This window comes from Polistes canadensis, unplaced genomic scaffold (genome assembly GCF_001313835.1).
Source record: "Polistes canadensis isolate GaletaPanama2010 unplaced genomic scaffold, ASM131383v1 scaffold_141, whole genome shotgun sequence".
NCBI classification, from domain to species: domain Eukaryota; kingdom Metazoa; phylum Arthropoda; class Insecta; order Hymenoptera; family Vespidae; genus Polistes; species Polistes canadensis.
The window spans coordinates 252,775-268,907 of record NW_014569688.1 but is presented as its reverse complement, the minus strand read 5'-3'; the positions used below and the strand labels follow the sequence as shown (position 1 = coordinate 268,907).

Here is a 16,133-nt window from a genome sequence, read left to right as displayed (position 1 = left end):
TTTTTTTTTTTTTTTTTTTTTGCATAGATTCATTATACGCATCGTTAAGCGAGATTTAAAAGTTTATTTGGTATGATTAAGAGGAGAGAGGAGTTTCTTGAAAATATAGCAATTAGATAGAATTTATTCGCAAGAGAAAGTTTTTCAAGAGATAGATTAATTATATCTTTGACTAATAATCTTTTTCTCATATATGATTGATTGTATTTAACAAAAAAAAACAAACAAAAAATACTAAAATGCATTAAAGTGTGTGTGTGTGTGTGTGTGTAATGAATTATGTGTTTTTTGTTTATTTTTTTTTTATTATTATTCGTATTTATATATCGAAGAATATTTTGTGTTTGTTTGTTTACTTAGAATTTGCTTTTCATATAGGAACGTGTTTTATGTTTACAGGACATCGACTACGATGGTTTTAGAAAATTTCTGGACACCTACCTCGAAGTCGCGACACCCGATGAATTGTCGCGTCACCTTTTTCTCTCGTTTGTTAAAAAGGATCCCCGTGTTGTCGATGGCAAAGCCTTTAAGGTAAGTCATAAAACAACCATAACTTGTATATACTTATAAATATAAGTGATCCCTTTGATGCTTTGCATGAAAAGTTTCTACTATTTTCATGCCAAAAATTCAATCTTTCGAAATATTTTCAATTAATATTAAAAATGAATGAATGAATGAACGAAAATCGATAATGGAAAATGATATTCTTTGATTGTAAAAATTTTGTTGAATTTTTATCCGTCAAAACGTGAACGATCGACAAAACGTCCGTCGAGATTTTCTTTCGTACTCGCGTAAATTAAAAAGATTAAAGGGTTTTTCTGGCTCGATGAACGGATTGAATTTGGATTACGTATCGTATCCACATGTCGGAAGACTTTATGATAGGGGGGAAAGAAAAAAGAAAGGAAAGAAAGAAAAAAAAAAATACAGAAAAGAGGGGTAAGAGATAAATAGGGTTGTAGGAGAAAATTTATTCGAACGGAAAAAGGAAATCGAAGGGGATTTTTCCTAAATACGACCCTTCTGATTTTTAAAATCGTATAAATCGGATCGGAGTTGGATCAATGGTGGGTTATTCTTGACCAGGAAAAATCAAAAGAAAAAAAAAAGAACACGGAAACAAAACAACGGAACATAAATAAAATATAAAGATAATATATTGGTTAACGAGAGTATAAGAAAAAGGAAGTAAAATATTATTTTTTTAAATGGAGTATATGAGGGGGAGGAGTGCTATTTATTGAATAAATATTTCGAAATATATTTTTGATATCAGTATTCAATATAATAAATAATATAATACGTTAATAGTTAATATTTAATACTGACCTATTTTATTTAATATACTAACAAATTATTTTTTATATATATCAAAAATATATTCCCCTATATATACAAATATATTACAAAATATTGAAGGAAACGTTTTGTTTAAAAAATGTGAATACAAGTACAAGTATTTTTATTTTTATTTTTAATAGTAGTAGTATTATTATTTTTATTTTTTTTTTTTTTAGGAAATGGCTGTGCTGTCGTCAACGACTGCATGCGCAGCGATTACTTCTCACACAACTTCGAGCAGTAACGTGAACAGCACCGGATTACCAGGAGGAACAAGCACTGATAGCCACGTTGGTAGTTCCTCGTTGGTCGACAAAATTCATGGACTTACGGAAAAGCTGCAAGCTCTGGGACACCACAGAACCGAGAGCGAAGCCTCGTCAAGAACACGAACTGGTAATTCCATGAATTTCTATGTCGCATTTCTTCTTCCTTCGATTTTCTACCTTTCAAAATAGATATCTACTTTGATATTACATTGAAGACGAGTAGCTATGATAATACTTTAATAATAATCAAAATTTGTATTTTCATTTTCGTTTTTCGCGTGCGTACTCGTATCAAAATAAAAGGTGTGATATTATTTTCCTTTTTTTGTTCCTTCATACTCGATTATATTTTTTTTTTATACGTTGATCAATATCAATTTCTTAATTCGTTCGTTATATTATTCTATTGATAAGAAACAAAATGATTATTACTAGCATTTGAATAGAGAAATTTGTCATAAGAAATATTTTCCAAATATATTTATATTAATCAGCATTGTTTGTAATTTATAAGGACAGAAAAAAAATAAATAATCGGATACACGTAGTAACAATCAGTACGCGTAAAAATTCTACACAAAAAAAAATAAATAATAAAATATAAAAGAAAAAGAAAACTACACACAAATTAGAATGGAAAGATATAACGGATAAATTGGAAATCTGATTGTAAGGGAAATGCGAGTGATAGAAGTGATGGGGTTAATAAAATAGGTGAATCTCTTCTGACGATTAAGAAAGGAAAGAAAACAAAAAAAGAAAAAAAGAAAGAAAGAAAAAAAACGGATAGTAGAATAGGAAGCTACTACGGTTTTCCTCTCAAGCTTTAAATGTCAGGAGGCGTTGTCGTATTTTCGTTTAGGACAAGGGAAATCCTTCGATCTTACCCTACCATCAGCATCACCACCACCAACACTAGTATTGTCACTAACACCACTAACACCGTTACTAGAAGTAGTATTTCAACCCATCTTTTACCCATCCTCTTAAAATAGGTCAACGGGAAAAATAACAATGATGTCAGGTATTATCGTATTGAGAGTCGACGACGTTTTCAATTTTCCTCCCTTTTTTCCTTTTTTTGTTTTCTTTTTTTTTTTATCTTCTTTTCATGCTTCCTTTCTTTCATCGTTTTTCTCGACAATGATCAGTATCCTGGAATTTGATTGTTATTCCTTACGAAGATCAGCAGCACTCGAACGTTGCCGATCTCGTTAATATCTTTTCAATGTTCAATACTTTTGTTATATTTTTCATTTTATTTTTGTTTTCTTCATTTCCCTTTATATTAATCTCGTCTCGAGGGAAATCTTTCGAAATATAATTTCTTTCTTTAAAATTATATATATATTATTTAACCGTTGCAAGAGAATACAATATATGTTTCGTATTTTATCTTTCATATATCTTACGTTATGGTTGGAACAATTTCAAAATAATATATACATATATATATATGTATTTATATAAAATTTTCTGACGTGTTCGTACGTATAATCTAAATAATTTTCACCCAAATAAAAGATAAATCTCTCTGTTCATGGTTACAACTTTGTAAGTCAATATAACAGAAAGTTAGTTTTATATAACGTATCAGATTTTTATACGTACACCGTAAAACTATACACACGCCCATATAACACAACGTCTCTCGTCGTTATCATTGTATAAATTTATTTAAAAAAGAACAAAAATATAAATATTTCGTACAATTAGTAATTGAATTTTATTTTTTAATCTTGTTGAAACGAAAGAGAAGTATGATTTGTCAAAGATTTAATTTCTTACCTGTTGGACCACAAAAAAATTGTTTTTGATTTAAACTTTGTCGATGATGATATATCGTCGATTGAAGTTAAAATAAGGGTGACTTTGTTTGGATATGTTTATCTCTCTCTCTCTCTCTCTCTCTCTCACACACACACACTCTTCTTTCTCCCTTTTTTTTCGTTTCACTTCGATTACACCTACGTCAAAGTCTTCCGTAACATTTTTATCGAAGACTTACATTAAAGAAAGAATTTCTATTCGAATTTCTATTCTTCCTATCGATTTGATGTTTAACTTGACGTTACGTTACAGGAAGCGTACATCCAATGTTGACGGTAACAAGGACATCCTACAGTTGCCACGACGTTCTTGAAAAGAAAAGCACCGACAGCAGTCCAAGTCACAGCCAAATGTCACGAAATTCGTCTAGGAAGTCGAACAATTCGCTTCTCGTCAACAACGGGAAATTGGAAGGTAGGAATAAGATAGAAATACGATAAATAGAAAACGGGGGAGACAGAAACGGAATAGAATGAGAGAGAATTAGGAAGAGAGAGAGAGAGAGAGAGAGAGAGAGAGAGAGAGAGAGAGAGAGAGAGAGAGAGAATGTACAATACCATCGATTTCAACATTGACCATAGTCTTTCTAGCGAATGATTCTCGACATTGGTTTTCCACTGATGGTTTCCCATTAGGATATACGTGTAGCATACCAAACATAGAAATACAATAATTCGACAATATATCGATTACTTCTAGCAATATCCGTTTCCTCTTTCTCATTCTCTTACGTTCGTTTCGAATTTCTATCGATCTTATGTTTAAAAAAAAAATTTGTGTTTTAGAAATATTTCTTTTAATATATTGTATTTGAACTTTAAAGTTTTTTTTTTCGTAAGCAAGAAAATAGGGTCATACAATTGTGTCAATTAATTCTTTTTAAATAAACTCCACTGTGTGTATGGTATAGTAAAAAATAAATAATTTAATTGTTTTGACTCTTGTGATTTAAGAAAACAATCGTACGTGTCAAATTGTTTTTCTTTCTTTTCTTTTTTTTTTTTTTTTTAATTGAAGTCATTTCTTTTTGTTTTTTTTAATCCGAATATCTCTGTTATTCAAATAAATAATTACTAAATTTCTAAAAACTAACTTGAATAAATATCACTAATCTAAAAACTTTTGATGAAACTTTTTCAAGTAGCATAACTCAGCCGTGATCTGCCACGGATCAAGGGTGGTGATGTCTGAGAGGTGTGGGGTGGAAGGAGAAGGGAGTGATGCTGCTTGAAAGTTGCATTAAAAAAAAAAAAAAAAAGAACAATATTTCTCGTTATGATATTTTCTTCCGAGTAGCAAAAGAAGGTGGTGTAAAAATCCTTTAAATGTATCATGTTCAAAGATAATTGTAAGAGTTTATTTTCTTGTAAAGGTAGAAGAAGAATTGGAATGGTCGTTAGTCAATTTATGATCCAAGATTCAGCTCGTAAGTGTAGCTCATTACGTTTAGAACGTAGCCACTGACGATAAAATCGTAACGCGAAGGTTTCGCCAAACAATACGCCCTCGTAAAATAAATGGCTTGGCTCCATAAAACTCGATTCCCCCTTTCCATAACCACCCTTGGATATATTCTCGATACATTTACGCGGATATTACAACCGTTCGTTCAGATATTTTAATCGATCGATTTCCTTATACACACACACACATACTCGATATATCGAATATATTTATTTTCATTTAAAATTAACTCTAACAAAATCATTTCTATGAGTAATCTGTCAACCCCACCACCCTCCTTAATCCCCCTCGTTAATCATTCATTTCATTTAATCGCACAAGTGTTGTCACATTTTTATTACATTTTCATTATACAAATTATTTACAATTTACAGACAAATTTCGTATGAAAAAAAAAAAAAAAAAAAAATAAAAAAAGTAATATAAGAAAAAAGAACAAAAAAAAAATAATGTTTATCGATATAGAGGAACGCATACAATTTGATTCTTTTTATTTTTTCCAGGATAAGAAAAATCGTTAAAATACGACCAACATATATTTATATATATGGGATTATATATATATATAAGGGATTGCATTTGTAAAAGTAAAGAGATACGAAATGTTTTTAACGAATGTGAGCTTCTTTACTTTGAAAACATAAATCAGAGAAATATAGTATTTTATTTGTTTTATCTAGGGAAATAGTAAACTATCATCATAAGGAATAATAAACTACCACTGAAGTGTGCATTTTGAAAAATACATATAACAACTTTTATGTTCCAATGATTTACGATAACTTATCTTCTTAGAAAATGTTCGAGAAATGATCATTTTCGGTTCGTATTTCTAAACGATGCTCTAGGTCTTGTCGATATTTTTTATTCTCATTGATATACCCACATGTTTTGTTTTAATTAAATTTCATTCGTAAAATTAATTCGATTCTTTTACTAGAAATATTCCATTATTTTCTATTTGCAGTGTATTGAAAAGTTACAAGCGCATAATTTGATTTTAAATTCTGGACTCATTTTGAAAACTATTGCGTATTCGACACCCGTTATCAAAGATCGAAGAACTTCGAGGACGTGTACGAGAAAGCTGTCAACGAATTCGACGCGTATCAGGAATTTCGAAAGGACTGCGAAATTCGATGATGCAACTTACTGTAAGCTTGAATACAAACCCGCGGGGGAGGGAATGGCCATTTCGAGTATTTTCTATGAAGATAAACTATCCCTAATTATTTGTACACAAAAAATTGGCTATAATTTAGAAAACAAATGGGACACGTGTTTCGAATGTCTTTGTTTTTCTTTTCATTGTTTTTTTGTATCATCTGACCATTTTTAAAGTGGTATTTAGAATATTACTATATTTAGGTATTACCCTATCGTATAAGAAAATCGAACAATTTTAACTTATCTTACGTGATTTTATACTTTTATCGATTATTTTTTCGCAAGGTCTCTCCTATAGTAAGAATATAATTATAAAAGAGTAGTATGTTTGAATTATAGAATCCAGATGTTCATCAAAGTCTTTCGCAATAGTGGCCGAGTGAAGTTCGAATTGATTTTTTTCCGATATAAATATATATATATCTATATATACATTTATCTTTCACGTGAAAATACAGGAAATAGAAGTGTCTATTTCTAATTTTCGCTTTTAACAACCTTATGTACACAAACGAGTTGATCTTTACAAAATGTCACGACATTTTAGGAATACCCTCCACACGAACTTGTCTAGAGTTTATTTCCGCGTTTCTTTGAATAAACAAATCAAGAATGATTTCATATTTAACAGTTTATATTCCTTATGAACATGGAAATTATTCGTTTGATAATAATCGAACGTGATAGAAATGTAACAAATTTTATCGTAGTACTCTCGTTAAATTTATTAATAAAAATAATTAATCATATCAATGTGATCTCTCTCTCTCTCTCTTTTATTAGATCAACTGTCCAGTGAATACGCTTGTAAAAGTTTCCAACAACAATCCCTGAATCGTATAAATTTTATTTCGATAGATACGAAAAAAAAAAAAAAAAAAAAAAAAAATTAATTGATCTTTATTTTCAGGAGGTGATCATCTAGAGAATTTTAATTAACATTGTGAAAATAATTTATTTAAATATAACCTGTCACGTCCTTGAACTCAGTAGCGTGACAAATTTTCATTTAGCGTGGATGTGAAAAAATTGAACGTTAAAAAAAAGAAAAAAGAAAAATTAATCTCTTAATTGATTGCGATTAAATGCATGTGTGCGTGTACGTTTCTGCGTGTTTATGTATGTGTATATCAGAGACGTTTTCACACGCCTCTGGCGGACTCCTCGAAATAGCTCCTACGCGTACGGTGTCATTCGGTATAAATGACGTCGTTTGCCTCGAAACCTTGCTTGTTGTATCCTGACCGAGCTTTCGCCACGCTCAGTAATTCTCGAGGTGCACTAGAAGCAACAAGTGTTACCGGAATCCTACTGTTATTCTACTATTGTCGTTGTTGTTACAGCTGCGATTGTTGCTACTTTCGCGTTAGTTCATTTAATCGCGTATCATTTCGCTTTTGCCTTTGTTATAACTGTTAAATCAAATTATTTGGCCATTTCTCTTAGGGGTGTAAAGAAAAAACAAAATTAAAAAAAAGAAAATAGAACGATCTCAAAATTTTATCCCAATTTGTTTTTTTTTTTCTTAATTATCGTCTCGTTAATAATTTTTTTTGTCGTTAGTCTATCACAGCGTATTTTTTTTTTTAATCTTTTTTATATTTTATCTTAATTACATACAATAACATAAATTATGATGTTAGAAATATTATATTGTAAAAATGTGTTGCTAGACAATCGTGAAATTTTAATTATAGAGGATTGTTTATGTATTTAAATTGATTGTTAAAAATCGTGGTGTTGTTTTTTTTTTGGTGATAATTTGAACAATATGGTTCTCAAAAGAAAATTTTTGATAGGATTGCAAAATGTACCTGGCTATTTACTGAAAGAAGGTTCGTAAATTGTGAATATCAAAATTCGAATTTAATGTCGAATTATTTTATGCATTTTACTGTACTTTCACTCTCTCTCTCTCTCTCTTTCTCTCTCCTTCTCTATTTCTTTCTATCTTATTGTGAATTGAAATATTACTTAATAAAATTACGGAAGTATAGCATTTGACAGACATAAGAGTCCCGTTAGCACAGACTAGGTATGACGAAAAATTATTTTTAGCTTAAATCGTCGCCGTACGAAATCATCTACGTTATTAGCATCGCGAATTTTCAAAAATAAATATTCCGAATCTAAGGATCGATCACACGACCACCACCACCACCACTAAGAAGAAATTTATACTCTCGCGAGTTCAACTTTAAAGAAAAAAAAAAAACAAAACAACAATTTTTTCTTATTAAAATAAATTAATTTATTAACCAATTGTATTAAATATTGCAAATACAATACGATAAAGAATGAAAGAAAAAATTATTCAACGATTAAGAGCTTCATTTGTTTGATTAATAAATTCTTCGTTTTTTTTTTTTTTTTTTTTTTTTTTTCAAATCTTAATTTATGCGTATATAGTAATAAAAATAAAAGATAACAATGAGATGAACCGATTTGGCAGCAAACTAAGTTCAACGCAAGTATAAATGTTTCGTTCTTTTCGAAAGCTACAGAAATACAAACGGCTATGTCACGAATCGACTGAAATAGATATTATTTCGAGTTATAATAAGAACAATGTATATACATGTGTATGTATAAACACTTACAGAGAGAGACAGAGAGAGAGAGACAGACAGACAGACAGACAGACAGACAGAGACAGAGAAGAGGGTGAGAGCCATCTAAAATGTGTACTTGAAAAATATCATTCCAACATTTAAAGATATCGAAGATTTCAAAAGAAAAAAAATCACAAAATTACACATCACACATATACACACACACATACACACCTTGTGTACGAACAGATAAATATAGTAATCTGTCCTCGAAGCGATACAATTTTTCCGATGATCCTCGAACGTGCTTTGATATTCAACGATCTAATAAAAATACAAGTACAATAAAAAAAAAGGGGGTAAAAAATTCGTGCATTTTTGTTCTTGGAAAAATAAAAAAAAAAATTATTTCTCAAGATTATATATCTCCGTTAATATTACAAGTTAAAACGAATTTCTTATAAACGATTTATCCTTTTTGATTTTGTGTGTTTTCTTCTTTTGCAGAGATGAGACATCTTGTTAGAAAGCAAAGTACGATAGATGTCCATTCAGTTAAGGTCAGCTTAAAAGATATAGTTTGCTACCTTTCTCTCTTGGAAGCAGGCAGACCAGAAGACAAATTAGAGTGTAAGTACTTTGAACGTTACTCTCTCTCTCTCTCTCACTAAATTTATCTTACAAATTTAGCAAAAGAGTCCTTCCACTCTTATTCGTGATTTTCTCTTCACTCTACCACAGTCATTTCTATTTATTTTTCTTTTCTATTCTTTCTTACTTACTTTTTTTTACCGTGACGTAATCGAAAGATCTAACGTGATGTTATTTTTCTAATCATCCATCTAACTAAGCGTGTGTAATATGATTGACAAGGTCGCAAAAAAAAGTAGCTTGGGAATTTTTATTATTTTATCTTTTTTTATTCTATTAGATTGAGTATTATAATAAACAGTAACGTCAGAATGTGCAAAAATATAAAAAATATTAGGATTTTGTTTAATTAAAATATAAAAATACTTAATATGTTCAATAAAAATATACTAATAGTGTTGTTTATTTAAATATTTAGATACGAGATACCAAGAATTTTCAAATAAAAAATTACTATAGTGTTATTTATTCAAAAATATAAAATAACAAATATTTTGTCAACTCAAAATACAACATACTTTATTATTTATTTAGACTGAAATAACAAAATATTTTCAATAAAAAAAATACTATTATTAATTAATATACAAACATGGAAACATTACGACATGACTAATCAAACAATCTTAATACTTTCACGAAATTGAATATAAAAAAAAGAAAAAAATGCACGTATTATACCTATCTACATGTAATCGTTAAAATGTCATCGTTACTCTCAATATTTTCCACCGGAAAGATCATACGTGAACACACAATTATTATATGAACAACTCACACGTACAGATTGCAACTTGTTGCACATCACTTTTCGATATTGGAGGAGTCCTAGTCGTTGACATTTTTTTTCACGTATATGCACATATATATAATATTTATAATTTTGTATATTCCAGTCATGTTCCGGCTCTACGATACAGATGGGAATGGCGTACTTGATAAGAACGTAAGTAAAAAATTTCTTATCGTTGATTGGTGAACATATTTTTTCGAGGAAAGCAAATTGAAACTAAAAATTTAAGAAAACGTGAAATTCTATATATAATATTATGTATGTTAGTGGGTTTGAAAAGTTTTGACTCAACATAGAAACAATTTGTTGTCGGTCAAACTTACACTTTTGTATTAAAATAAAATAGAAGTTTGTTTGTCGAGGCTCAAAACTTTTCAACCTACTCTTATATACACCCCCGCCCTTCCATTATTAATTTAATTGTAAATTATTCCAAATGTTTATTTAGTAAGTTTCGATGTTTTTGGGAAACTTTGTTCAAATTGTTTTAGGTCAACTTAAATAGTATAAACCGAATTAGAATTGATCCCATTTATTTTACGAGTTTACCTTACGAACAGCACACGTGTGTACAAATACGTATGGTTTCCTTCCCTCTATATACAATATATTCTCCAACAAGTAATTACCCAGGTTGCATGCCATCGTAAAAGCACGTACTTTATGGATACATAGTACTATACTACTCGAATAAGTTTCTGCATCAGATAGCAGAACTACTAGTGGTATTGGTGGTGGTGGTTGTGTAGTAGTAGAATTTACAAGTAACCAAACATTATCTCTTGTTACTTCTTTTCAGAATCATTTGTAAACATTCAACGATGTTAATAAAACGCGTTTAATTTCATCCCACAAAAAATGACATCGATATTTTAATAATAATAATGATAATAATCTAAACACGATGAATTCGTATTGCATCGAAATCATGTTAAGCAAAGCATAATAGTGTTCTATGGAAAATTGTTTGATTTTGTCTTTTGCAATTTTTTTCCAGTGTTAAAAAAGAATTAATTAACACGTTCCCTGCCACGTGGGACGTATACGCTTCACGCTGAACTTTCCGTTCAAGCCAGAACAAAAAGGCATACGCCAGAAACAAATGTATAGCGTTAGGCACATACGCACCATGCAACTTAAACATAAAGTCTTCAAAAAACGGTCTGGCAGGGAACGTGTTAACATTATTATCTCTCATTCGACTGATTAATAATAATAATTATAATATTATTATAATAAACATTGTGATAAAATTTGTTGGTGTAGGAAATGGACTGTATCGTGAATCAAATGATGAACGTGGCTGAATATCTCGGTTGGGATGTTAGCGAATTAAAACCGGTGAGTAGAAAATAATGAGAAAAAGTTTGTCGATTATTATCCGAAAAAATGAAGAGAAGGAAGAAGAGGAGGAGGAGGAGAAGGAGAAGGATTGTTCAAGAGAGTTTAAAGAACGAACGAACAACCGGTTTTTCTAGATATTACAAGACATGATGGTAGAGATCGATTACGATTCGGATGGTACGGTGTCCTTGGAGGAATGGAAGAGGGGTGGATTAACGACAATTCCATTGTTAGTTCTCCTTGGTCTCGATTCTCACGTGAAAGAGGATGGAAATCATTTGTGGAGATTGAAGCACTTCAGCAAACCCGCTTATTGCAATCTCTGCTTGAACATGTTAGTCGGACTTGGAAAGAAAGGGCTCTGTTGTGTTTGTAAGCATTTCTCTTTCTCATTGAATTAATATTCATTTTTGTTATCGAATTTGAAAGATATTATTTTTTGGCACTTTTATATATTTTATTTGGATAAAAGATTACGTTAAGGTTGCATTATATTGAATATTATAAATACTGATCATATTAATAGCAGCTATTTTAAATACTTTTATTTATTTTATCAGTATTTTAAAAAATATATTTTCACTGTTTATAATAAGGGTAGGATTGCGTCAAGATTGCATCCTATTAATACAGAGCATACTTATATTTTATTTATTATATCAATCATATAAATAGCAGTTATTCTTAACATTTTTACTTTTTTTATCAGTGTTTAAAAAGATAAATGATTCATATTTATAATAGGGGTAGGATTGCATGAGGGTTGCTCCATATTGATGCAGAATATATATTAATATTTTATTATAAATACTGACCATCTATTTAAAATACTGATCATATAAATAGCACACAACTATTTTTTAACGAAATTATTTATTTATTTATTGCATAATTTTTTTCTTATTTAAGTTTGCAAATATACTGTCCACGAAAGATGCGTACAAAGAGCACCAGCATCGTGCATTGCAACCTATGTAAAAAGTAAAAAAACTTCACAAACTATGACACATCATTGGGTCGAGGGAAATTGTCATGGGAAGTGTTCGAAGTGTAGAAAAACCATTAAAAGTTACAACGGAATCACGGGACTCCATTGCCGTTGGTGTCAACTAACCGTGAGTAAGCTTTTTCATACCAATTCGAGCAGATTTGAATTTTTGTTACTTTCTAAAACTGAAACGAGATCGTTCGATCAATCAAAAACATTGGCTGTTCAATTGTAACTTTGTAGCTTCACAACAGATGCGTTTCGCAAGTGAAACCCGACTGCACCCTCGGCGAATATGCTGTACACATTTTACCACCCACAGCGATTTGTCCAGTCGTATTGGACAGACAGAGATCTTTATCGAGGGATAGCAAAAGGGGTAGTAAACATGGACAGGATTCTTCGTCCGTCAGTTCTGTAAGTGTTAAATAAAAATATCAGTGTAATATTTAAAAAAATTTTTTTTTTTTTTTAATTAGTCTACCTCGTACATATTTCATCCCAAATAAAACTGTGACTTTGATATCTATCACACGCGCGTTAATATCGTGATTATACATCCATTAAATACTTCTGATTGATATACATATTTATAATATCATTTATATTCGTTAAAAGAAAAAAGACAATAAAAAGATCACATTTCTATTTGGGATAGACTATTGGGATTGTGATTAGATGCGATTGGAGTACGAAAGATTCCTCTTCATCAGGGTGGTTTCTTAAGCTGCGGTGGTGGTAGCTCGTCAAGTCAACAACCAGCAATGTCCTTCCAAATAACCCCACCTCCAGATACGGTACCGCTGTTGGTGTTCATTAATCCAAAATCTGGAGGTAGACAAGGCGAAAGGATGCTGAGAAAATTTCAATACATTCTGAACCCTAGGCAGGTACACAATTTAGCTATTGGTGGACCGATGCAAGGCTTGCAAATGTTCAAAGATGTCGAGAACTTCAGGGTAATTTGTTGCGGTGGCGATGGTACTGTCGGTTGGGTTTTGGAAACTATGGGTAAGCTGACTAGCTGCCATTAATGGTGGTAACACTTTGATGATAACACTTTCGGGGAATTCTATCATGGTTGGAGTTTATGTGTGAGTGTATGTCTATGTGTGTGTTAAACGATTTAGATCGAGTGCAGTTCGACCATCAGCCTGCTGTTGGTGTCATACCACTTGGTACTGGTAACGATCTTGCCAGATGTTTACGTTGGGGTGGTGGCTACGAGGGCGAAGCTATTTACAAAGTTCTCAAAGTAAATAAAGACCTCCGATCTATTTCTATTTCCAAGAACTCCAAGTATTTTTAATACAAATTTTCAAAAATCTTCTTGTTTACTACAGAAAATCGAGAAATCAACACCCGTGATGATGGATCGTTGGCAGATCGAAGTACTCGATCAGAAAGAAGAAAAGAAACCTAATCAAGACAGTATACCTTACAATATTATCAATAATTATTTTTCCGTTGGCGTTGATGCTGCCATTTGTAACAAGTTTCACGTTGAAAGGGAAAAAAATCCGGAAAAATTTAATAGCAGGATGAAGAACAAATTGTGGTATTTCGAATATGCTACGACTGAACAATTCGCCGCGAGTTGTAAAAAGCTTCACGAACATCTCGAATTAATTGTAGGTATTTATAATTCATTAATTTATTATTATTATTATTATTATTATTATTATCAATGGATGATAATATCAAATGAAATTGTTATTTAATTTGTATAAATTGTAGTGCGACGGTACACCTTTGGATTTGGCACACGGACCTTCTCTACAAGGTGTTGCTTTATTAAACATTCCTTTCACCCATGGAGGTTCGAACCTATGGGGTGAACACCATGCAAGGCATCGCCTTGGTAAACGAAAGAAAAGACCAGACAAAGAACTCAGCACTAGTAGTTTTAATTCAGTAGACCTTACAGCCGCGATACAGGGTAAGTCGTCCTAATGTAATCTCATTCCCCCCTTTTATTTCTAAATTATATAAATAATTTAAATTATTTTCTACAGATATCGGGGATAATCTTATAGAAGTGATAGGATTGGAAGACTGTTTACATATGGGCCAAGTTAAAACAGGGTTACGAAATTCTGGAAGAAGATTGGCTCAATGTAGCAGCGTGACTATCATCACGACCAAACGGTTCCCCATGCAAATTGATGGTGAACCATGGATGCAAGGTCCATGCACTGTAAGTTCATAAACATTACTAATTTTCTATTCGTTTTATTTCAATATGTAGATATATTTTTGTTCAATGTAAAAAACAAACTGAAAAATATTTGATCTTATAAATAACAGCGAAGGATCACTTTTTATTTGTTTTTTTTTTTTTTAAATTGGAGAAACGTTTAAGTATGGTCGTTTTGATTCTGATTACAGATACATATAACGCATAAAAATCAAGTACCGATGCTAATGGCACCAGCACCTGACAAGAGTAGAGGATTCTTTAGATTTTTAAGAAGATGAACGACCGTTTCGAAAAAACAAGAGAAACATAACAACTGATAATAGGAAGATCTCTTTATACCACTTCCTCCTCCTCCTCCTCCTCTTCCTCTTCCAGCCCTCATTCATCCAGTCTTTACCTAGTCTTATCGTTCCTCCTACACAACTTCAGCTATTTATTATTTTTTCTACCCAATTTTCGACACGAGATACAGGTTCGATCGCAACATTACGTATCGTATATTCATACTTTATCGCTTCGATAACTCGTTTGAAATAAAAAAAATGAAAAAAATAAAATAAAAATAAAAACAATTAAAAGAAAGAAAAAAATAAAAGAAGAAGAAGAAGAGAAAGAGCTCGTAAAGAAGCGATCGGATTCGTATGGCTTAGGTATTCTTATGTACAGTATTTTTGAAAATAATAATAATAATAATAATAGTAATAATAATAAAAATAATAATAATTAATAAGTTAATTAAATAATTAATTAAAGAAAAAGAAAAAAAAAGAAAATTATTTGTCTTATGTTAGTTATTTAGGATGTCATACAACGTGACGTTTATAGATTCGTCGATCGCCAAGTGAGACAAGAAAAGAAAACAAATTCTTTATTTTACCTATCTCAACAATCCGATCTTCGAAAAGAAAACAGTATAAATAATCTTTCGCTAAAAATATGACAAAAAAAAATAATCAAAGGATAAGAAAGCGCCTGTATCCTACGATTGCTAAATAAATTGGCGAATTTAGTATAAGATTACGTAGCATAGTAATTTTATTAAATAATGCGTTAGGAGCACAAATTGCATACATTAATTAATCGGTTATAAGGGTCGAACACATGTTAGAATAAATATAAAAGGAGATTTCAATTATTTATGTTAATGGGAATAATATATGCCAGATGTGGAGAAGACTACTGACCTTGAAAAAATTAAGTATCGATTTGGAAACGGGCGCTTATCGAAAAGGTCGAAAATGTAAGTGAGCGAGAAAGAGAAAAAGAAAGAGTGAGAGAGAATGAGAAGAGAAGGGAAGAAGGGGTGCTTATAGAGAGATACAGCCAAATAGTTTTGGGAATTTCAAATTCAATATATATTATAGAGATTGAGGAGGTATAAAATAATTATCATGTATAAAAAGAGAATTACATTTGGCTGTATTTAATCATTCAAAGTCTTTATACGTATATATATAATAAATAAATATAATATATATAAATAATAATATATACAAATTAAATATATATATAATATTAATAATAA

At 30.8% G+C, this 16,133-nt stretch overlaps 1 protein-coding gene across 1 annotated transcript in view; it reads left to right on the top strand.

Annotated features, from left to right (window-relative positions):
* LOC106788502 (diacylglycerol kinase 1) overlaps positions 1-15,895 on the top strand; it is an 82,404-nt gene extending 66,509 nt beyond the window's left edge. The window contains exons 5-19 of the mRNA XM_014751815.1: positions 400-534; positions 1,527-1,746; positions 3,702-3,863; positions 9,140-9,262; positions 10,180-10,229; positions 11,343-11,417; positions 11,555-11,792; positions 12,330-12,535; positions 12,652-12,825; positions 13,122-13,419; positions 13,539-13,663; positions 13,752-14,039; positions 14,146-14,347; positions 14,424-14,605; positions 14,797-15,895. Coding sequence (XP_014607301.1) covers positions 400-534; positions 1,527-1,746; positions 3,702-3,863; positions 9,140-9,262; positions 10,180-10,229; positions 11,343-11,417; positions 11,555-11,792; positions 12,330-12,535; positions 12,652-12,825; positions 13,122-13,419; positions 13,539-13,663; positions 13,752-14,039; positions 14,146-14,347; positions 14,424-14,605; positions 14,797-14,886 — 2,568 coding nt within the window. The 3' untranslated portion in view covers positions 14,887-15,895. The remainder of the gene's footprint in view (positions 1-399; positions 535-1,526; positions 1,747-3,701; positions 3,864-9,139; positions 9,263-10,179; positions 10,230-11,342; positions 11,418-11,554; positions 11,793-12,329; positions 12,536-12,651; positions 12,826-13,121; positions 13,420-13,538; positions 13,664-13,751; positions 14,040-14,145; positions 14,348-14,423; positions 14,606-14,796) is intronic.
* Positions 15,896-16,133: the final 238 nt, after the last annotated feature.